The following is a 23653-nucleotide window of genomic DNA, read 5'->3' on the forward strand; positions in this document are numbered from 1 at the left end:
CCCTTGAGAATTTTTTTTGGTTATTTTTCTGGGCTGGGTAATGTTGCCCCAAGCAACGACGAGCGCTGATCAGTGTGGACCTGAAACATCCAACCTTTCAATTGAGAGGCGGAGACGTAACCACTTCACCCCCGCTTCCCTGGGAACAACTGGGAACAAGCGACTACTGTTATATATAAATTTTTTCACTGGAATCATTTTCAATTTTTGTCAGTTTTTCAAAGCAATCAACTCGTTCATTTATATCATATAATCTGAACGTAATGCCGTGATAAACTCCTTCTTGCAAGTTAAACCCTTGAGAGTTTTTTTGGTTATTTTTCTGGGCTGGGTAATGTTGCCCCAAGCAACGACGAGCACTGATCAGTGTGGGCCTGAAACATCCAAACTTTCAATTGAGAGGCGGAGACGTAACCACTTCTTCACCGCTTCCCTGGGAACAACTGGGAACAAGCGACTACTGTTATATATACATTTTTTCACTGGAATCAATTTCAATTTTCGTCAGTTTTTCAAAGCAACAGAGAGAGCACCAGAAAAGACCCCTTTTTTCAGAGAAATGTCTGCCATCCGAACCCTCTGTCATATGAACAGCCCCAAATCCAACCCGGGGCTTTTTCCTATTTATGACTCTGTCCCGATCCGAATATATCTTCACCTGTTTGTAATTGCGACCACTGTCGAAATTTTGGAATTGTTTTGTAACAACACCTTCTGTTTTGCCTTTCAGAGGGAGCACTCTGCTGTTGAAATTTAACCATTCAAGTGCGAGGGATAAAAAATTCCGTTTGCTGTTTCCACAAGCCAACCTTCAATTTCTTAAAACCGATTAACTAGTTAGAAACCTTATTAAACAGGTTTGAAGAAGTTTCAGAACAATTTTTTGAAAATTCATTGATATTTTTTCACTTTTTTCTTGAATAAAAATTTTATTCAAACAAAAGACAGAGAAAGTTTTAACAGTCTAGAACGGACAAAATATATGATTTGTTTAAACTGTCAAATGAATAAGATTGAAGTTCATTGGTCAAATCTGGATTTATTATTTTTTTTTTCAATTATTTTTGAGTTTAAACGCCATTTCGACTTGTTTCAAAGTAGGATAAATTTCACAGTTAATGTTTTTTCTAAACAAGACCGGTGAACTAAGCTGGGAATCAAAATCTTGAAACAGTTAGTTCTGTTACAACTTAAAACACCGTGGGACCTTCAACTGACTGGGAAATTATAAAAATAGATATCGGAGTTAAAGGGACCGTGAATTTGAAATAAAAAGGAATTTGTTCACATTCTGGTCCTTAAGTTTACATTTCAAATAAAACCTCAGTCTATATTTATGTTTCTGCAGACAACTTTCTTGAATTCAAACGTTGACAAAAATCCTTTTCTTGGGAAAATTATTACGTTTAAGGTATGATTTGATTTTCGGAGACATTTTCGATTTCTTCTATTTTTTGACAGTCGAGTTTTTATTTACCAATATGATATTATTTTTCAAAATAGACTCCAAAATTGTTTACGATTTTGCATTCATCAATTGTAATTCAACCAGGTAGTATAAAACCATTAGACGAGAACAACAAAAAATTATATAAACTAGGTAATAAGATATATATTGAGATACACCAGCTTGAAAAAAGTTTGACTATCAATTATAAGTCGGAAGCCTGAAACCACATCAAACCAACAAACAAGAGTACAGTCTTTTGTTTTCCAAACGGAACGGAAAATTTAAAACAGTTACCGTCGCAAAACAGAATTAAAAAAAAAGAAAAAAGTACGACTTCTATACAGATCACAGAACTGATGCATCTTTTAACTTTGTTTTTTATTTTTTTTTTCGTTTAGTTCGATGGTGTAATATGAGAAAATATTGTCAAATTGAACAAAAAAACGTACATTTGCACAGGTTGCTCTTAAATTAAGTGAGGTCATTTTTGTTCCGAGCACTGAAAATGGGAGAAACTTAGTCTTCACGTGTGCTTTATTCTTTCTATTTTTTGTTTTCCACGCAACTTCAGGTACCACAAATAATTATCGGAATGGTTTGGGTGATCTATCATTTTAAAGACCTTTCAGTCTCGATTCGAAAGTTATTTAAAATATTAGGAAGTTTTGACGTGAGCCTTAATATGTAAACCTTAACTGTTTAGGGACCTTGTAAGCGGTCATTAAACAGTATTAGGGACCTTGTAAGCGGTCATCTCGCCCTCTTATGATAGCAGTCCATTGCGCATATTAATTGAAATTCCCGGTTCACATTGAGCGTCAGAAATTTGCCCTCTTAACTAGATATGTTTTTTTAAATCTTTTAAATCTCTTACTTGATCTCAACGTAACTTAAAAAAGTCTGCCTAATGCTCCAACACACCCCTTAAGGATGGGCATCACGTGTGTGACCTCACTTTCTAGCTTTAAGCTGGGCCCAGAAATCTGTTATAGCTATTGAACTTTTTCTACTGTTGATACTATATCAGTTTCAATCATCGAAGTAAACCATTTGGGATCTAGTGAGAGGCTCTCCCTTTTCTATGGTTGCAACCTCATTGCTTTTTTAACCTGATCTACGTGGTCGACAATAAGAGTTCAACTTGCTCTCTGAACCAGAGATGTCTTTCAACCTCCTAGATTTCCAATATGATACCGACTTACTCTAAATAGAGCATGCTTTTTGCTCTAATACTGGGTCCAAAAAACTAACTGGTACCGGGTCTCTAAACAATTTTTTCAGCTTACTGAAGAGTTTGTTTTCAAAAAATGTGTGTGTCTTATTCTGTTAGATGAAAATTCAAAGATGGAAACATAAGAAACACAGCGGCATAACATATTAGCTTTAGTACAATCCGTGGTACTTAAACGACAACCATGTACTCTTGCTATTATCCTCCGCCCACTCAAATACTTGAGCAAGTTTTGGTTTGAAAAACTGAATGATCCTTAAAAAGTTCAGTTTAAAACTATAAAAACGCATAAAATGAAAGCAAATTGATAGATAACCAACAAAATGTTTTAATAAGAAGTCATCGACTGTAAATTTTTTTGCACCTACAAAAAAGCCTTTGGGCATACACTCACCACTCTATCCTGATGATTAAGTATTCATGGACATTTAAAATATTTATTAACAAACATATTCAGCTTAATTCTCAGCGGGGTTAACATACAAAAGAGAACAGCACTCTTTACAAAAAGGCTTAATGTAATTTCATTATATCGGCCCAGTTTTCAAGAAAAAAACTGTAGCTGCATTGCAAAAAGGTTGATTAGAGAACGAGGCAGATGCTCTCATGGCTTTTCCCTGAAGTCGAATGCTAGATTAAAAAACAAAAAACTGGAGCTTATGTTAGGGAGCAATCGATTTGGAAGTGCAAAGAAACCGAACCGTTCCAAGTTAAATTGAAAGGATGCTTTCGTATGATTCAAAAAGAGGTAGTCTGTTTTCGTTTTCAAATAATGAAAACATATTCAAATAAACAGTTTTTTGTTCGTTTATTTCAATTCGGTTGGTGTACTGAAAACAGATTTTATCGAGTTTTTTGCAGTCATTTTTCGGAATTCAACTCATTATGTATCATAAGCTGTTGTATTATTTTTAACATTCCTAAGTTTTTTGTTAGTCTTCGGCCAAATCTTTTCCTCGGCCAAAAGTAAGGCCTCCCTTAGAACTTGTATTCCTCTCCGTCGAGACAGCAAAGGTAGGATATATCGAATGGGCGGATCCTTACGAGAAAACAAGAAGTGATTTATTTCAAATGGGAGATATGTGTGCCGATATTGGCTTCACGCTTTTCATATCTGATTCGAACCGAGGTTGTCTCGAACACCACCAGTAACAACTGCTGATTTATTGCTTTTGCGAGAAAACAATTTAATGAGAGTATTTGGTCAAAGTACAGTAATTTGTTCCAGTAGCGATTTAGGAACGGCGGGTATGGGGAGGGGGACAAAGCATTATAGGAGGACTTGGCACAAAGAAAATCAACAAATTCGACGCCCTGAACCCCACTCAAAAGGCGTCCTCCATCCGAGTTTGGTTGATTTTTAAAAAAAAAATTGACATTATTTTCGAGAAAAAAACATTTTGAAATCCCCGAGAAAATCCAAGACCCACCCCTGCTTATTAACAACTTATTGAACACCTGCCCTGTTGCAAAACGGCGATTCTTTAAAAGCTTCAATATTGCTACCCGTTGCATTATAGAAGTGGTCATTATTTACAAATGGAGTGGAATATGTAACTGAGGTCCAGTTTTAATGATCTCAAACAACTATTTCGGCTTTTGTCGGTTTTTAGACCTTAAACAGAACTCGATTAGATACTCAAATTTCTAAAGAAGAGACGCAATACCAAAGAAACGCAATTTTTGGCACAGTTGGGTCTTTTGTCTTTTTATTCGAAACTTTTTGGAAAAGAAATCAAAAATCTGTCCTCATCTCGCGAAAAACTTATATCAGCCCCCTGTTTAAAAGTAATGTTACTAATGAGCACTTGGGTAATCTAACTAAAATAAGCGTAGCATAAGATTTAGGATACGCTCAAGTTCTACAGTGTGCTCGTTGCTCTCATGAAAATGTTCAAAATATAAGCATCAAAGTAAAATCGGCCGTTCGGTATTTTACTTGAAACTGATAAGAAAAAGTTAAGTTACTGATGTTGTGGCCATTGAGACTTTTTTGCGACCGATGTAGAAAATCAAGAGAAAAAGGGTGTTAACATAACAAAAACACTGTCTTGAGGCGGAGGCGAAGTTGCACTTTGCATACATAACGAAAGGAAAAGTAGTTCACATTACCGATGTCGCCGCACAGATCCCAAGAGTGAAACTCTAACCAGTCTTTCGGCAATTTTCTTTTATCCGAATTTCAAACAGAATGGAATATTTATGCTTGGGCCGTTTTGTTTTTACAATTTTTGCCTTTTTAACTAAACAGTTTTGACGTAATTTTTGTATGCTATCCAAAAAATATTGTTATCCGGTGCTGAAATCCCAAAAAAAACTCACTTTTGATCATTTTTTTTGTAAAATAAGGGGGTTTGAAAATTGTTATTTGGCATATATTGAATAATTAACGCGCGATTTTTTGCGTTCTTATCACACGCGTAAGCTGCGAAATTACTGCGTTCGAAATTAAATTGAGGCAAGCCATTTAATTTTTTTAATTAGAACAGACACTAAATTCTTTTTTTTGTAGTTCCACTTAGCTTGTGGAAAAATAAATTGATGAAAAAATATTAAAACCAAAACATTTTGTTTCTTTTGTTTTTTTTTGAAATATTTTGTCAAACTTTTTATCAAAAAAACAATTGGCCTCAAAATGCAATCGGAACTTCCAGGGATTCTTCCCTATATACAATCAGTTTAGTTTTTAATTCAATTTTTAAATTATTACAATGCAAGGCTAACTTATAATAAATCTGATTGACAAAGTTGTAGAAGTAAAAATTTTTAATGACATTTTTCCAGCAAATCGAAACTTAGACGAAAATGAACTTTCTACATCTTGTTGAAAAAATAAAGTATTCTCATAACTCGTTTTTTAGTTTGGGCAGAAGGCCGTTTTTTATGAAAAAATAGAAAACATATCACTGTAACAGCAACATTGATCACGACTGTGTTTTCCAGAAAATCTGAAAAAAAAAACATTTTTCAGTTTATGTTCTTAGGGTTACAAAAAAGGTACCGCCGCTAAAATTGAAATTTACAGATCATTAGTACCGACTCATAAGTTCATCGTCAACTCATTTTTAATTTAAGCTTGCAATTCAGAATTAATTGATTGTTTTTCAGATGCTTAAAGAAGTACAAACAGCTCAAAGCCTTTTTAGGTAAAAAGTCTGAGCCAAAAAATTAGATCACATCGAATTTTTTTGTATATCATAATAAGCATATCCTTCACTTCTTGGACGTTCACCCGCAAGGAAAATGACCAACAGAAGAGTTGTGAACCGGCTTTTCTCTTCTAAGAACCGCTTTTGTGCCCCTTCTTAAGAGCTATATGCAATTTTGACAATTTTTTTGGGTTGGTGATGTTGTATCACCCTCAAGCAACGAGCGCGTGTCATGGCTGGCCTCGAAAATGCAATCTTTCGATTGAGAGGCGGAGACGAAACCATTTCACCACCACTTTTTTAATCCTACAACCTAAAAGTAAAAGTAAAAGTGGGACCAATTTTTCGATAATTTAATTATGTCCAATGAATCGCAGCAAAATGATTTGATACTAAAAAATTTTTTCACTCTGGTTCTCTTAAGATCAGAGAACAGGTAAAAAAAATTGCTTGCAGAAAAGTTATTAAATGCTTAATAAAATTACAGTTGAAAAAACTTTATGTTGCTTTTTACTAGTTTGACATTTGAAGACCATTTTTGACGTAACTTACTTGTTGCTTTGCAATAAGCAACAAATATTCCGGTCATAATTGTAATTGCCACTCATATAAAACACAAATGGATAAAAAGGAACTGTTTTTAACTAATCTGAAATTTATATGACTCTTTTTTTTCCTTTAAAGGTGATTGTCAAAAAATTCCAAAAATAAAGCAATTAAGTATTCATTCACAGAGCTGAAGCGGAGCTTCGCACCACTTGCAAAACAACATAGACAAAAATATTAGAAATCGAACAAAAAGAACTTTGTTGAAAAAAATCTATGTCGCGATATAACATAACCAGGGGCTCAGCTAAAACTTGAGCAAGAAAAAAGATATTTGTGGATTTTGTATACCAATTAGGAAGTAAATGGGTGATTTCAAAAGTTGTACTTTGTCCAAAACCTTGTTTTTTTTTCTACTAAAATAAATAAAAGGAGTAAAAATGTTTGCCACTTCTGTAGGATCAATTATTACAACAGGTTCTTTCAATTGAGTTTTTCATCTGATTTGAGGAAAATTCAACAAGCTTCTAAAAAACGGTCAAAAGTTTTAAAAAGTGGTCGAAAGACTTTCCAAAACCCTTGACATTTTTCTGCAAAAAGCTGGTTGTGGTCTCTCAACAGACAAAATTCTTAAAACCGGGTTTCTCGATTGATTACAACCAAGGAAATTGTCCAGTAGTTTTAACGTTAGAACTGGCAGGGTAGTTTTCGAGAAAAGTCGAAAAATTTCCAAAAAACGGTCAATAAATCAAAATTTTGACTTTTTGCGAATCATAGTTTTTTCTATAAAAATATTTGAGCGTACCCATTTCTGAAGAAAACATTCGCACAAACTGTTGTTTCGATTGACAAAAAACTCAAGATTTGGGAGGGTAGTTTTTGAATCAAATAGTATCAAATAGTATCAAAAAGCGGTAGAAGAACCAATTATTGACTTTTCCGAGGGCCATAATTTTTATGTAATAAAACGATGGGGTAATCATTTATGCAGGGGAAATTCCCACGACGCATTGCTTCAATTGAACTTAAAATCTCAGATTTCGGTGGGTAATTTTCAAAAAAATACATTAAAAATTTCGAAAAACGGTAATAAACAATTATTATAGGCTCATGCAAAAAACTTTCTTCAAATCGTTCTATTGATTGAACCTAAAATCTCAGATGCAGGCTGGTATTTTTGAAAAAAAATTGAAAAAAAATGATAAAAAAACAATCGAACCTTTGACAACTCCGAGGGCCATAACTTTCCATGTGGACAAATAGCAGCTGGGCGTGGCAGCTTCTGCAGAGGAATTGTTTTTGGCATGTTCTCTCCATTGACCACAAAATTTCACATTTGAGATTAGTTTTTGAGAAAACAAAAAATGAAAAAAAAACATGAGTAAAATATTCCCACCATTGACTTGTTCGAAGGCTGTAGCCAGTAGGGTAAAGTAAAACGAGTCTAAGAAAAGAATGCGGTTTTTCCATATTTACAACTTCATGAAGTTTCGTTGAGTAGTTTTTGCTAAAGTTTTTGCAAAAGATTTTGAAAACATTCGAAAGCTTGTCATAAAAAAAATAACAAACTCATTCCATCTTTTTTCATTATGCCTGATTTTGTCAAGCAGGAATTTTTTGGCCGTCTAAATTACACAAAATAAATTTATTCAACCAATGCAAGATCAGTCAAAAGCATTTAATCGAAAAAAAACTCATAAGAAATGTTCAAAATCACACTTGGTAAAATGACAGCTTTACAGAAGTTTCAAATGTAGTAAACAAATAGAATCGAAACAAGGATAGCCGGTTACTGTGCAAGAAGCACAGAATGTTCTGAACATAGTCTTGAAAAGCACACACTTTTTTTTACTAGAGTCGTTTTTCTACGTGGTGTGATAAAAAGATCTGAACAAAAAAAACTAAAACTTCTGAAAAAAACTAAAAATAGGAATATTTGACAATTATAAAAAATAAGAAAACTTCGCAACAGTGTTTGAAAAAAATACCAAAAAAAAATGCACAGAAAAAAAAATTATTATAATTTTTTTACTACAATTTTCAATGATCGGAACAATAAAATCCATGCTTTACAAAGCAGGCCATTAAAATTTCGTACCACATAACACAAAAAAAACACGGAAAATAACTGTCGGAAACTAGGCTGAAAATCACGAATTCGAAAAAAATTTACTACGCGAAACTTACTCCACCTATTAAGTTCTAGATGAGGTAGTTTTGTTTCAAGGTTCAATAAATTGAGCATGTCTTGAAATTTAGCATTCCTACAAAATTGACCATTCTGTGAACAAAACTTTTAAAAGGAATTCTAGTACCCGATTGCAATGCCCTTGTACCCGATTGCAGAGGTTTGAAATTACATACTCTCAACACTTAAGATGACCTAGCATTGCTCCCTAGAAACCGCAAGTCACCATTTAAACTAATAAAACTTCAATGCAGTTTTTCTCGTCTTGATATCGTTTTTCAAACTTTCATTACTTATCAAGTCACAACTAAAAAATCAATAGCATTTTTTAGTTGCAGTATCTAATTTTTAGCAAAAAAATCATCCACAATGCCTAAATGAAACTCGCTGGTAACTTTATTTAAGCTAGCTAGCTAAAAAAACCTAAGTTTTGTATTTACAGACTCAAAACTTGTCACTTTGTAATTGACATTGCGTGTTAGGGGAAAAATTTATTGCGTGTTAGGGGAAAACTTTAAAATAAATATATCAAAAGTTTCAATGTTTTTTTTTGCTTTTTTGATTTCACCAAAGGCTGCATCAGAAAAATCAAACGGCAGCCCTAACATTTGGGACTTTGTCCTTGTCCTGATACGAGCAGCATAGTTCTAATTGCAACGAAATGTCTCCCTTCTCTAATCTCCAGTAATCTATAGTTCGCGCTTGACATTAAGATAAAAAGGCTAAATGATTTATCTTTTTTTTTGGGTTGTTCCAAAGGGAGTAAAAACTGTATACTAGCAGAAGAAGTGTGGAACACACTTGATTGTGTGTGCATTTGGCTGTTGCAGCACTTGAATGCCGTTCCGCAGTCATTTCTCCCCCACTAAGCGAATTGCGAACCCCTTCCCAGTACAAATTCCTATCCCCAACCTACCACCTCGCGTCTCTGCCTCCAATTCAAATCAGTACCCAAGTATTTTCTCTTGACAAGAATGAAATTAGCCTACGTTTCTTTAGACCTGTAAGTCTCTAAGCCGAATGTTACATCCTATAACAATGTAGTAGTTACTCCACACAAGAAGATGAAGTTATTTCTTGATTCTATCATCAAATGAAACTTAAAATCCGATTTTTGAATTGAAATTTGTTCTATTTAGGCTAGCTAGGTTTTCGGTTTGTCGAGCTGATACCTTGAAATTAGAGATAAGCCAGTGTCTCTATCGTGACAGGAATGTCTAGATGAAGAGCTATTCTAATCACAAATTTCCTCTCCATCTTACGCATAGGACTATATATACCAAAATTCCACCTAACCCAACACTAATCATGGCCCAAACAAACCAAACGGACAAATTGGCAGACCCATAAACAGACGCCAATCAAGTCGAAATCTGCTTATGATGCTACTGCATCATTCTGAAATTCTGAAATTCAGACCAAAATTTTATTTAAGAAAAAAACACTTTTTTTCAGAAACGTTTGGTTACATCCTGTTTTTAGGCTGGAATTTATTCCTAGTTATATCGAAAAACACGTTTAACATCGGAAGATAATCTATTTTTTGTAACCAGTTAAAGATTTTTCCGATAGGTTGGAACATTTGATCCAATTGCATTTTCCCCCTGAGTAATATAACACGCGCAGTTTCTCTTTTTTTCAACTAGCAGAGAACAACATCAAAACTAGCACAGGCGGCGACTGCTTTTCATTTGGGCAACTATCCCATTCCCAACTTTTCCCTGTTTTTTCATTCTCTACTGTTTTAATATTGTTTCACAGGCCGTGTCACAAAAAGGCACCTAAGTACTAACCGTTCTTAGCAGTGCTTCACTTCTAAATGTAAAGAGCATTGGACCGCACTTAAAATTAGTGCAAGCGAGAGAAAGAGAGAGGGCTGAGATTCAATCTCTAATCTGCACATAGCCTCTTACCAAGTAGAAGCATGAACGAAATTCGATCTACTTTACCAAGCAATGTTCCTGAAATTTAGCTGCCAGCAAAATTACCAACTTTACTTATCCGCCAAATACTGTTACGGCTTGTTTTAGAGCTCCCTTGGAATAAAGAGTCCGACATTTACCTTTTATCAAGTTCTACCTAAGTATTTCTGAGTATTTTGCGTCGAAATTCAACAAATAAGCATCCAATATTTATAGATTTTTAGAATTTTCCAATATTAAGAAGATTTTTTTTCGACCTCAAAAAATTTCCATCTTATATGGCACTGATATTGAAAGCAATTTTTTATTTCACAAAAAAGCAACAAAAATAGAGTACCGTTTTTAATCCTTGCAATTGGTATAAAAACTTTCATTTTAAAAGATATATTTATATATATTCGCTATTGCGTATACATTTCATTTTCAACCATTTTTGTTATTATAATTGTTTGCACCATTTAAAACTAACATTGTTTCAGAGCTTGCCTGGAGTCACAACGGATAGTTTGCATTCATACAAGTGAACTGTTGGTTTAAATCTGCGATGGAACTGCAAAATTTATCCAGTGATTTTACGAGAAGACGCTAGACTTTTATAGCTGTTGTTTATTTTCGTTTTGTCGTCCTTTATTTGTTGATGGCCAGCAGTAGCGGGGGTGCCCACTCGAGTAACGAATACACAGCTTCTGTAGAGCACGATTTCTCAACTGGGGGCAGTTTATCGCCACAGGCGGCGTCCGTTATTATCACCGAAACCGCTTCCAGTACCCAGATCCAGGTCTCGACTCCACTTGAAACACGCACGGCATCCTTGGTTGTCAATCAGAACACTCAAATCAATTCTTGCAACGCCTCGACATCAGAATCCCAAACATCGGCAAGAATCTCGGCCACTCAGTCCTTAAACAATCCCGATTTTTCAGTGGATTCCTTGCAAATTTTCGTTGCACCTAGAAGCTCATCCACTGATTTTAGTCAATCTGCGCCCGGTGACAATCCAGAACTTCATGATAATCCCCCATCTGTTAGTCTAAAGTGGTCCAGCTTAATGAACAGATACCAAGAACTTTCGTCTGAAATTGGTTACACGGAGGATATGGAAGCGAAATGCGAACAACAGTTAGCTTCAATTCGCGCAAGAAAAACTCTTCTAAAAGAAGTTCAACAAGAAACGGAATCTATGCTAAACGATGGACCCCAGAGTGTATCTAATCACAACTCCGATCAGAAAGTCACTGGGACAAATAAAAGTTCAACGCTTCCTCACGACTCCAGAAGTGCACTTTCAAGTCCTGGAATGAGTAGCAAATCCAGGTCATCCACTATGTCCGCTTTGCCTCCTGGATTCGAGGGTTCCAGCATCCCACTTCAGCCCAAAGCAGCACCGGCTTTTCAATTCAGCCCTGGTCCAATTTACCACGACCCTCTTGACTACTTAGGACGAACGGGTGCACCTTTTTTCTTTCCCAACATGTCATCGTATTTAGACACGAAAGTTTTTAAAGAAGGTCAGCTCATAACAGTCAGCAGTGAATCATCAGAAGAAAGTCTAGATGACGCAACTGCATTGGAAGAACTGACGCCATATTTTGGAGTATCGGATCTGAGTAAAAGTCTGGACATCTCTGAGACTACCGACGCTCCAAGTTCGGTTCAAATGACAGACGACTATCAGGAAGTCTTCGGCGATCCGAGAAACGACGATCTTGTTCAGGAAGCTTCGTCTGATGTTTCTGCATTGATGCAACGATTTCTCAAATTCTCCGAAATGCATCAAAATGAGCCGTTGGATAACTTAACAATTGATGTCAATAACGATGAAAAAGTTGTCGATAAAACACTACAATCGGTAGCTCAGACAAATCTCGGCGAGAATAGCCGAACGCTGCCGAATGATTGTGTTTCCTTGGATCCTGTGGATGATAGACGGCTTCAGAAGCTCGAGTCGCAGACTACGACTACTGGGGACGACAACGCGGTCGGCAGCAGCGGCGGTGATTCAGCTAGTGACGTCGAGAGTCTCAAATCAGAGATATATGTGCTCAGATCAAAAATGCAGAAATTAGTTAATTATACTCCTGGTGAGAATTCCATACCATGTTTGATGCACAACTTTTCAAATGAACTTATGAAAGGATTTTGAATTTCTAATGTGTTTTTTTTTCAATGAAACTTTACGCTAGGATTTGGGTAATTGCGACGGTGTTTGGGCAGTTTTATGGCTAACTTAAGCGAGTCTTGTCGAAATTTTTTGGTCTGTTTTGTCATTATTTTTCGCTCTGCTGACAGTTTTTGATGTGAAAACATGACCGCAAAATAATCAAATGTCGTCTACGTTCAAACGGCCTAATATGTTATTTTTAGAACATGCCAACAAAAAAGCATATCGAAGCAAGATCACAGAAGTGCAGAAACAGCTGAAGTGTCTAGAGGAGATGATTTCACATTGCTCCTCCCCCTCACACGTGTCTGCCTCCGCTCCCCCGAAACCACTACCCAGGGCTCCGCTCTCTCTCCCAGAAAACAACAGCGCCAACAACATCGACACAAACAACAGCAAGGGCAAAAGAAACAACAATAATAATAACCGACAGTCAGTCTCAAAAGAGGTGAGTAATTTAGCGTATTTTTGAAGAAAAAAAAAGTAAAAAAACTCGAAAAAATTCGTTACTATTAAAATATCTAAACATGCATACATAAATGAGTCATTTGATAGCTTTTTCTGCAAAACTAAAGGTCAGTCCAAAATGGGTGAAAACTTTCAGCTTAGTAAAACATGGAACGCTTTGTCGTTGTCAAGGTCATTGGTAAGCAATTTGGACATTAGTAGTTTTCGATTGGACTGGTCCCAGAATTAAATCCAAAATAAGCTGCAAGTGACTGTCATATAATTGTGTATTTAATGATAATCTAACAAAGCTAAAAATACTCTAAGTATAAACCTGTCACTTAAATCAGATTCCAAAGTTGCCCTCCTTTCTCAGTGGCCCACTGCAAAGTTGCCCTCCTTTCTCAGTGGCCCACTGTCTCCGGGGCTAAAACGCAGGTTTATTACCTAATTGAATAACAGCCGTATCGCAGCATGTCGCCATGTCTGAACATGGGGTACATTTGATGGCGGACTTATTAGGCTATTTACAGACGATAACAGTTGGTCTGGCTTCAAACGCCACAAGACATATCTACGAGATAAGCTAATTAAAAAACAAATCACTTTGAATCAAACTGCTGCACTGACTTTGAATACACCTACAAAAATTAACGCATCGTTTTTTGATTTAACTAACTTTGAACTTAAAAAAATCACATCCTATTTAATTTTCTTTCACATCCAGAAAAAAAAACATTATTTTTAGCGGTCAAATGTTAACTAGGCTTAATTATGACATCATATTCAATTAAGTGCGTCAAAGATGTTTCTCATAGATTTTAAACAAACACTAGGATTTGCAAATTTTCAGACTGCTGAGTTTTGAAGGCCTACTCAAATAACTTTTAAAGAGCAAACACAGCCGGCTACTGTGCAGTCATAGGAACACATGTACCTCCGCAAAAGAGCAGTCTAAAACAAAACAATATCTTCCCTGTTTTTACAATAGAATGAACCTAACTGTATTAGGCGAATGCCTAAGAAAAATAGTTCAACCAAAATTCATGTCACTTGGGAATAATATCCCAGACGCGTTCTTAAGCATTGTGCAGAGTAATTTTAAACTATTAAGGCGGAGTGATTAACTAACCAATTTTTTTTGTTCCGACTTTCGATACGAAAGTAACGGAATATTTGTGCTCGGGGTGCGTTTTTCTTCAGACAAATTTCAACTTTTTAACTAAACATTTGGAATTTTTTTAATCATTCGAAAGGTATTATTTCCTTGAGCTTAAATTTGAAAAGATATTTCACCTGAGATCATTTTTTGTTAAGTTATGGGGGTTTAAAGATTGCCATTTTGACCAATTTGGGACAATTAACGCGCGATATATTTCGCGCTATTAACGCGTAAGCAGAGATTTAATCCGTCTTAGAAATCGTTCCGAATTGGTTTAAGGAAGCCTATATGCCATAATTGAGTTGTTAATAGGAGCAAAACCTCTCACTTTGTTTTTAAAATGGCGTGTGGGGGGATGTTTTTACAAAAAATCTCAAAGTTTTTTAAGAAAACTTTAATTTTATTTTAATACATTTATTTTTCATGTTATTATTCATGTTATTATTATTAAGAGGCAGTCGGAACATTAAGGGTTTTGCCTGATACAAGCAGTCTTGTTTACTTAAAGCAACAAATGTCTCAAGTTTACCGAGCGTTAAAAAATACAAAAAAGTTACTTTTCAATGCAAGTTTTTTCAATATATTTGAATACTTTTCGAAATATGCCTTTAGATAAGTATGTAACGCGTATTTTGCATAGTTTGAATATTTCTATAGATAAAAAAGATTCGAACTTTTGGTCATGTTTAGGAAAAATGACCACCTTAACAATAAACTAGCGGCTCTTTAAAATCATATTTTGATTTTTTTGAAGTCCGAAAAATAAACGTCACTTTCAAACTTTGATAATAAAAAACTAAAAAATTCGCTCGTTAGTTTAAATTAAACAAAACAAATTTGATCAGCCTTCGATTCTGAATCGTGTATGCCATTTTAAACTAAATGCTATCACAAAACCTTAGTCAAATTTGTCATAATATTTTGGATGTTATAATTTTTTTTTATAAAATACAGTTTTTTTTTCGAAACGCTTGCTTTTTAAGTTATCAGTTCTTTATCCTTAAACAGTTCAACTTTGTGCAACTAATAAGTTTGCTCCCATGATTTTAGCACGAATGTTTTGTGAGGCGAGCAGCAATGCTTTGTGTTCCAAGGCTATTTTATTTAACCAAAAACAGGAACATTTTTCGGAATATGTTCAGAACGGAGGAAGGAACTTGGCCGAATCAAAATTGATAAATCTAGGCTTGTTTTGGAGGCTTCAAATAGCTAGCATAATTTAACTAGCTTAAGGGGTATTCTTATTGAGGAAACATCCTCGCAGACAAGACAAGGTTTTTGATATTATGGCATTAGATTGATATTTTGGAAGATAATGAGCTTGACTTACTTTTTGACCCGCGGAAAAACCGACGGAGAAAAAAAAGACCAAATAACTTGGTTCGGTGTTAAAAAACGGCTAAATAGTTATGAGTAATTTTGCGCTAACTATCGAAAATTGTCAACAAACGAACTGTTCCAGCAAAACTCCAAAAACAACTACTCTGGTCCATTTACAGGATTATCATACGCTGTTTTTTTGCCTAAATTTTGTCTAACTATCTGGCAGGCGCGGATCTAAAATTTTCTCTAGGGGGCGGACTTTCAAAAAAAAATTGAACATTTTGTCGACCTTTTTTTTAGGTCGACCAAATTGATTTTCTGAGCTCTCCCAAATCACTATAAAGACCCCATTTCAACCAACTTTTCTGCACCGCAGGCAAATTTGTCAAAAAAAAAAACAGGCCAAGAAAGGCTTTTTCAAGCACTTTTTGGAAAATATTAACCAAAAAAAATTTTTTCGGCTCGCGCTCCCCCCTCAAAATTAGTATATATTGGCGCCAAAGGCGCCTTTAGAAAATTTTTAGGGTCAGTCAGCCAAAAATGGATATCTCAAATAGTACAAAGGGGGGACCCTTTGGGTCGGCAGGAAGTCGAATCCCGGAGGTCGAATCCCTGAGGTCGAATCCCCAAATCCGCTACTGCTATCTGGTATAAGCGTTCAAGACGTTATAATGCCGGTAACCTCTTACCAATACGAGCATTTTTTGGCACCGAATAAAGTCTCTTTGAATTTTTGTCTGACGTTTTTTTGCGGCATGAAGAGCAGGTCAAGCCCATGAGCTTCCCAAGGAACCAATTTGAGCCAAAAAATGAAAAACTCTTGTGTTGTTTGCAAGAACATCTCTGAAACTAGTTTTGATATTCAGGCTTTTTACGCTTTCGAAATAAGTTTCTCAAATTTTGATCCGACTAGCTACTTCACATAGATTTAAAGTCAAAATTTCTCGATTTGTCAAAACTTCGAACCTATATCTTAAATAGTTGCCTAGAAAACGACAAACAATTGAAGTAAAAATTCAATCATTTGCTTGTTGAAATCAAAAAATTGCAACCTTTGTGTACCGTGACATCAGCAGCCTGCCATAAAAAATGTGATATGTGGCATCATTAGTTAAATCGGGCAACCGGTAATTTTCAACTTGGAAAGAAGAAAAATTTGCAATGGTAATTTCGATTAAACCTGTTGCAATGACAGGTTCTTGTTTTGTTCCCTAGTTACCGTTTCTACAGAATTTCACAAAATATATAATGAACCAAACAGACTTTTCAGACACCTTTTAATCCAAAAAAAATCGGATTCAGACAAACTATCTTAACGAATGAAGATCGTTTTTCGTGAAACTCTGGTCCCAGTTGATTTCATAATCTCTATTCAAATCTCTCACTATTCTTTCTAACAAGCACAAGTTAATTCTTTAAAAGCATTACTTAAGTTGTCCATAAATCTCATAACGCCTTTACCTTAAATAACTTTGGCCTTGAAGAATTTATACCACTATTTTCGTAATCCAATTGAAATTTGTCAAAAATCGCCTCGCAAACAAAATTACACATGACTAGAACGACAGCTCTCGAAAATAATTTGGTTAAGATCTTTTGTTTTTATCAAAGCCGAACCTTGATGGGTGTCAAAGAGCATTTGAAGAGATTCAAAAATAGATTTGCCTTCCTTTTCCTTTTATCACACAGGGTTTTGCAGATTTCGAATTCTTCCCGATGCTTTTATTTGTATTCATGGGCTTATCTAATGTTCCTCCTAAGAGACCCAAATTTGCAAAATTCTAATTTCAGGACTGAAATAAGCTCCCTGCTAAACAAATGAACATATAGCTGAAAGCAGATTAAAAATATACCTAGTGCAGTTTTTGTGTCTATTTCGCATGAGGCTTCTCACTTAAAAGGGTAAAAACAAAGCAGTAAAATGTTCTATGTGGATTTAGGATGCTATAAAGCAGGAAACTGTAATCAATTTTAAGAGGGATAGAGCCTCACATAAATATGTCCCTAGTTACACGTTCAAATGCTCCTTTCCTAACCACTGGGTCTTTGAAGCATCGCGGGCTAATGGCTTTTACGACCATAGCCTTCTTAAGCTTTATAAACGAAAGAGTGAAATGATCAAATTAAAAACAGTTCGCATTGATGTTTTTACTTTTACTTATAGACCGTGACAACACGAAAACACCATGAGCATTGTGGCGTGGAAAACGAAACCGTTTTCTGTTCGATTAAAAGCCACTAAAAATTTCTCTAATTAAATTGATAGTAATTGACAAAAATAGGCATTTGATTTGAAGGCAACTGTAATATTAAACCCAACATTTAAGTGTTTCAATCTAGAACAAGCTGTGGTATGCTAAGCTATACTTGAAGAATGAAAAACAAAATACTCAATTTCATGTCCTCTCTTGGCTATATTACTTTTTAAAAAAACGAGAATAACAGAACATTTTTTTTTTTTTTTACATATTATTTGTTGAAATTCGAATCAAGACTGAGAGTGCTGAATATGATACTAAACTCGGTTATTTATGAGCGCCCGTTCTTTGAGGTAAAGGAAAAACAGAAAAAAAACATCTCAGGCTATTACCCTTGAGAGAGGTCGGAACTAAAAGAAAAAGCATGCTGTACGTTGAATATTCCATTGAAAAAGTGTTGCAAGTAGAAATCAAAAACAAACAAGGCTTCTCGTATCAAGGGGTAGCTCTGAATGTTCTGACTGCCTTTTAAGGTCTATGGAGCAGTCATAACCTGAAAAAAATAAAATTTAATAAAATAAAACAATTTTTTTTTATTTCAGTTTTTTTGTGAAAATCCTCCCACCACACGCCATATTAAGTACGAAGTGATAGATTTCGCTCCAATTAACAAATCAATTGTGGCAAATAAGCTTCCCGCAACCAATTGGGAAGGATTTCTGGGACGGATTAAATCTCCGCTTACGCGTTAATAGCGCGAAATATATCGCGCGTTAATAGTCCCGAATTGGCCAACATGGCAATCTTTGAACTATTTTCGAAAAAAAAATCGGAATAATTCTGATCGGGGTGGGTTTCTTCAGACAAACTTCCACAATTTAAATAGCAATTTTTGACTGATTTTTTTTTGTATCATTCGTAAAATATTGTTGTTCTGAGCACAAATATAAAAAGTCATTTTACCTGTGATATTTTTTTGTTAAGTTATGGGGATTCAAAGATTGCCAATTTGGGAAAATTAACGCGCAATATTTTTCGTGTCTTTAACGCGTAAGCGTAAGCTAATCTGACTTAGAAATTGTTCCAAAATAAATAGAGGCGTGCCATTTAGTCTATTCATTAGTTTGAAGTGAACACTACTCCATCGACCAAAAAAAAGGCAGTGACCGGGTTGTAGCAGAAATTGGGTCACTGTGTAATTTCAGAAAGCACAAGTCATACTTTTCTCGTCTACTAACGTATCGACAATACTAAATAGCTCGCCTTAAATTAAGTTCTGAATAATTTACAAGCTGGATTAGTTCGCTTAAGAGATCTTTTAGTATGGATGAAAAAAAATTCAGCTAGAGCCACAAAAATCAAAAGTAACTGAAGCACAATAACTTCTGTCACTTTTTTCTAAAAATTGCAATAGCCTGTATTTTATGCTTAGCATCAATTGTACGTTAGCACTGGTTATGTGCATATACTGCAACAAACTGACGAAGTAATTGAACCCAAAAATGCATATTCTGCTTTAGTGCCGTATTCGGAGACGATAAGTAATTAGCGTTAAATATTAATGTAAAGGGTCATTAGTGAAGATAGAAAAATGATTACTGTGGGATGTGAAAATTTTTCAAAAAAAACTTTCGAAAACTTCGGCAACTTTTTAAAACCAACTAACTCCGTTTTCGATCACTTTTAGAAGAGTTTAACCACTAATCAGGTTTTTTGGTGCACGCTTCTCTCTCAGAATTAACATACTATGGCACTAAAGATGCCTGAAGAACAATTTTAGGATTGGTTGGCCAAAAATAAATGCCATAAAACAGTATCACAGGCGTGGAAGCTTTGAGTGGCGAGGTCGACCTGGGCGTCTGCATAAATCCTCCCTGGTCTGAAAATCAATTTATTGTCTATACAGCATAAAGTTGATGCTTCAGTTCATTTTTTTAATTATCAGTCCGTTAGTTTATGCTTGCAGAAAAAAAAGACGTTTACAAAGTGGATTTTTCCGTAATTGCTCAATTCAAATGGAGAAACGATATTTTCGGGGATATTTTATTTTAAAAAGAATATATTTTCTATGTTTTTGTTAAAGAGAGCTGCGACCACAGCCAGAAGATAGATCAATTTCAATCAAACTTTCATAAAGACATCAAAATGAGTTACCCGATATGAACCTGATGATAAATCGAGCATAACATCAGGTGTTGCGTGCAAATGTAACTGGCGAGCTGAGCTCCAAAAACAGTCAATAAAAAGATCTAGCTATCAAAGGCACCAATTGATCTGAGGTTTAGTCTCACAGTCGGTCACATATGTGGTAATGTTAATAACATACCGCAGACACAAATGGTCCCAAGGAAATGGCACAATAAAACGGGGGCGAGAGGGAAGTCATTTTTCAAGTTTCCCTCATCAAAGCTCCCTTGATTACTTTAGTGGTCTCCACAACACGAGATTAGTTGACGAATCTCTTGCAACTGCAACAACGAACAGAAACATAAAAGAAGGATTTTCAGGGCGAGAAGTTACAAGTCGAGGACACTTGAAAGTGACAAAAAAGTTAGAAAAAATCGATGACTACCTTTGTCAAATAGGCACACCGAGAATAGCACATGTGAAGTAAAAAGTATTCAGACACTAGTACAAAGATCAGCAAATAAATTATGAAGAAAACACGGATTGCAGCTAGTAGCACCGAATGTTCCTCCCTAAAAAAATAGTTTCAAGAAAAAAATGAAAAAGCAGACTCGAAATACATTTTGTTTTTATCTAATGTTTCATTTTTTTTCTAAATTTCCTGTTTTTAGCGGAGGGCGATTAAATAGTTGAAAAACTGTAAGAAGAGGTGATTAAAGGTAAATTAACGAACAAATTGTAGTAGAAATGAACTGCTGAGATTAAGTTAGCTAGAAAAACGGAAATTTATTTCTCGACACGGCTAACTTGAAATTTTTTCTCGACACGGCAACTTGAACCACAGAAAGAACTCCTTTTTGGTACCAAAATTAAAAGGTAGTCAAATTTACTCAGGTATTCATCAACCGAAAAAACTCAATTTACGTTGTAGTTTCCGAAGCAATGCAGAGGGCACTTAAAACATGAAATTATTGGAAAGGTTTCATCCTTCTCCTAAATTCTAGATTACTCTTCGTGTTCTGACCGAACACCAAAGACAAACTTGCGAAGTAAGAATCCTTTTTTTTTCAAAGAACGGTCAATAAGCGTCCAGCCCACGAGGTTTAAATGCGTTTCACATTGAATTTACATTTACTTTGGGTGACCAGAAACAATTGACTAAAAAACTATATATTCAGATAACTGAAATTTAAAAAGTTCACCAGTTTCGTTGTTCGATTCTAGTCTTCAATAATTGAGATCCCATTTTAGGACTGTAAATTCCTGTCGAATTAGTTCAAGCTTATAATAGCATTGACGTGAGACCAAGTCCTGCAGTTTTGTTCATGCTCTACAGATCATTTAGTCACACGCTCACAGTCAAGATTTCTGTTTTTTTCTTCTATCTTTTAATGAATTTTGATTCAAAGATTACACTTCAAACTTGAAGCCGAAGTGGGACTGGTTGACATGTGTTAATTCAAATTATAAAGCTCAGCATTTATTTATGAGTAGATTCGCGAGGGAATTGAAGACAAGTCCGGCAAATGGGCTGGGGAAAAGGGTTGGGAGGGAGAAAACTAAGTTAAGTGAAAGCGCTGTCTGAATTTTAAATACTATTCATTATTCATGACAGCTCTCATTAGGATCAACAGGCGAAGCACAGCTCTTATCTAAACTGCAAGCAGTCATTTACAAGTGCAGTGTATTGTCGAACCAACAGCTTAACAGTCTAGAATTTAAATGGCGCAACTGACATTGAGTTGGCAAAGCATGTTTTTAAATTTTATTGACCGGCTCTTGACTGGGAAAATCCAGCGGGTAATTGCATATCGAATTGGGAATTTTCCCATTTTGCGCTTCTAGGCCCACCCCCACGCGTTCAATTAATCTGAGCACTTGGTAATTCGGTCAACTTTAATACCATTATGGGACCGAAGTCTCACTCCTCATTTTGAAACGATTAGATTTGGAAGTCTCAGGAGTTTTCTTGATTAAGCAGAAAAAGAGCACTCATAAAATGAAGTTTTAAGAATCAGCTCTGATTTACATTCTAAACCCAGGTGAAGTTAGAAGAACAAGGGACCGAGACCATTCGCCGACATTATTTCAATCAAAATGTTGAACCCAAAAACTCCCAACTTGCAGCAAAATGCAAAAACCATTTCAAAAAAAGAGGAATGCTAACAACGATTATCTACATTGTGAATACCGTCGAAACAGAGACCAGAATTTAACGAATTCAGTCTTCTTAAAAAGAAATTTAAAGTTAAAAATTTAACCTATTGGTTGTTTTTCAGATTGAAGGCGAACTTAACAACAAAGACGAACATCTTCAATCATCGAGCTCCAAAATAACTTCCACCACCAATGAGAATGAAAATGACAGACAAACACAGAAACGACCCACTGAAAACCATTCAGCCGAGCGAAACGTCGATAATTTGAACGGCCAGAATGCTAAACCCAACGATGACGCAACAATATGTGATAAAAAGATGACATCACCGAAGGACATCCAGGGTCCAAAGAGGACTTCGGTGGTGTCTGGGAACAGTGCGAGTAGTGCAAGTGTGAACAACAGTGCAGTTCTGAGAAAAGAGAGACACAATTACACCAAGATGGTCTTGGAGTACATCCACAAGATGAGGCAGCTCAACATTCAGTTGCTCAAGGACAAAATCAACAGAAGTGAGTGTTGCATCTTTACGGCTAACTTGCAGTCATACAAAAAATAGTCCTAAAGTTTTCGCCCCGAATTGGAATATAATGCAATAGAATGAAATTACGACCCAATGTTTTTTCAAAACAAGCGAGAAAAAACACTGATAAATGTTATTCAAAAAAGTTCATATAAATCAAAAACAACAAAGGGCGACAGCTAAAAAACACTCATTATTTTCTTAAAATAAGCAATAAAATTTGTTTCTTACTCTAGAGCAATACTACCATTACTACCACAGTCACCATGCGAAGAAACACTCATCAGGAGACGCAAATGGGGGCAGTGGAGGGAGTGTACATGGAACATCAGTCTCTCAGACATTTCTAGAGGAGGAAGATCTGCTGTTGCTGGCTGAGGAGCTGGATCTCCACCAGCAGAAAGTGATGGAGTTGGAACAGAGGGTAGGTCAAAGCCAGAGATCAAACTATATTCCCGATACGCTGAAAGGAGGTACGCATAAACGTGGTACAAAAAAACAAATGTTCACAAAAAGCCCATCTCGAACAAAAACCAATGCTTCAAAAGTTTCAATTGATCTAAATTTCAAAAGCAAAACATAGCCAACACAAAGTTGGAAAAGAGTCAAGGAAACGGAAAAAAAACTAACTTTTGTTTGAAAAAACTTCAAATTTCAAAGAACAAAAAACATGACCTTACAGCTCTTTAAAATTCCAAACAATTTATGACTAGTGCTTCTTGATAAAAATTTAAAAAATCTGAAAAAAGTTCCACTTTCAAAACTAAAAATTGAGCATGTTTTTCGCGCCATTTCCTCTTTCGTAATTGCAGAGAAAATTGAACTGAAAAACTGCAAATTTACCTAAGTGGGCATTCACGAATGCATCAATATGTATGAATGAACTTTCTGTAGTTATACATGTATTTTGAGACTTTTCCTGAAAAAAAACGAAAAACAAAAATCATTACGACCTATATAAGAAACCTGTCATGTTTTTTTTCGCCATTTTTTCTGACGTAATTGCAGAACAAATTAAACACAAAAACTGCACATGTGCCTTAGGGCATTCATGAATGCATCAATATG

At 35.4% G+C, this 23653-nt stretch overlaps 1 protein-coding gene across 1 annotated transcript in view; it reads left to right on the plus strand.

Annotated features, from left to right (window-relative positions):
* The first annotated feature begins 1296 nt into the window (after positions 1 to 1296).
* Positions 1297 to 23653, plus strand: part of LOC134839718 (uncharacterized) — a 36408-nt gene continuing 14051 nt past the window's right edge. Inside the window, exons 1-5 of the mRNA XM_063855340.1 lie at positions 1297 to 1411; positions 10966 to 12567; positions 12851 to 13095; positions 22184 to 22574; positions 22822 to 23009. Of these exons, the coding sequence (XP_063711410.1) occupies positions 11124 to 12567; positions 12851 to 13095; positions 22184 to 22574; positions 22822 to 23009 (2268 nt within the window). The 5' untranslated portion in view covers positions 1297 to 1411; positions 10966 to 11123. The remainder of the gene's footprint in view (positions 1412 to 10965; positions 12568 to 12850; positions 13096 to 22183; positions 22575 to 22821; positions 23010 to 23653) is intronic.

This window comes from Symsagittifera roscoffensis, chromosome 2 (assembly GCF_963678635.1).
Source record: "Symsagittifera roscoffensis chromosome 2, txSymRosc1.1, whole genome shotgun sequence".
Taxonomy (NCBI): Eukaryota; Metazoa; Xenacoelomorpha; order Acoela; family Convolutidae; genus Symsagittifera; species Symsagittifera roscoffensis.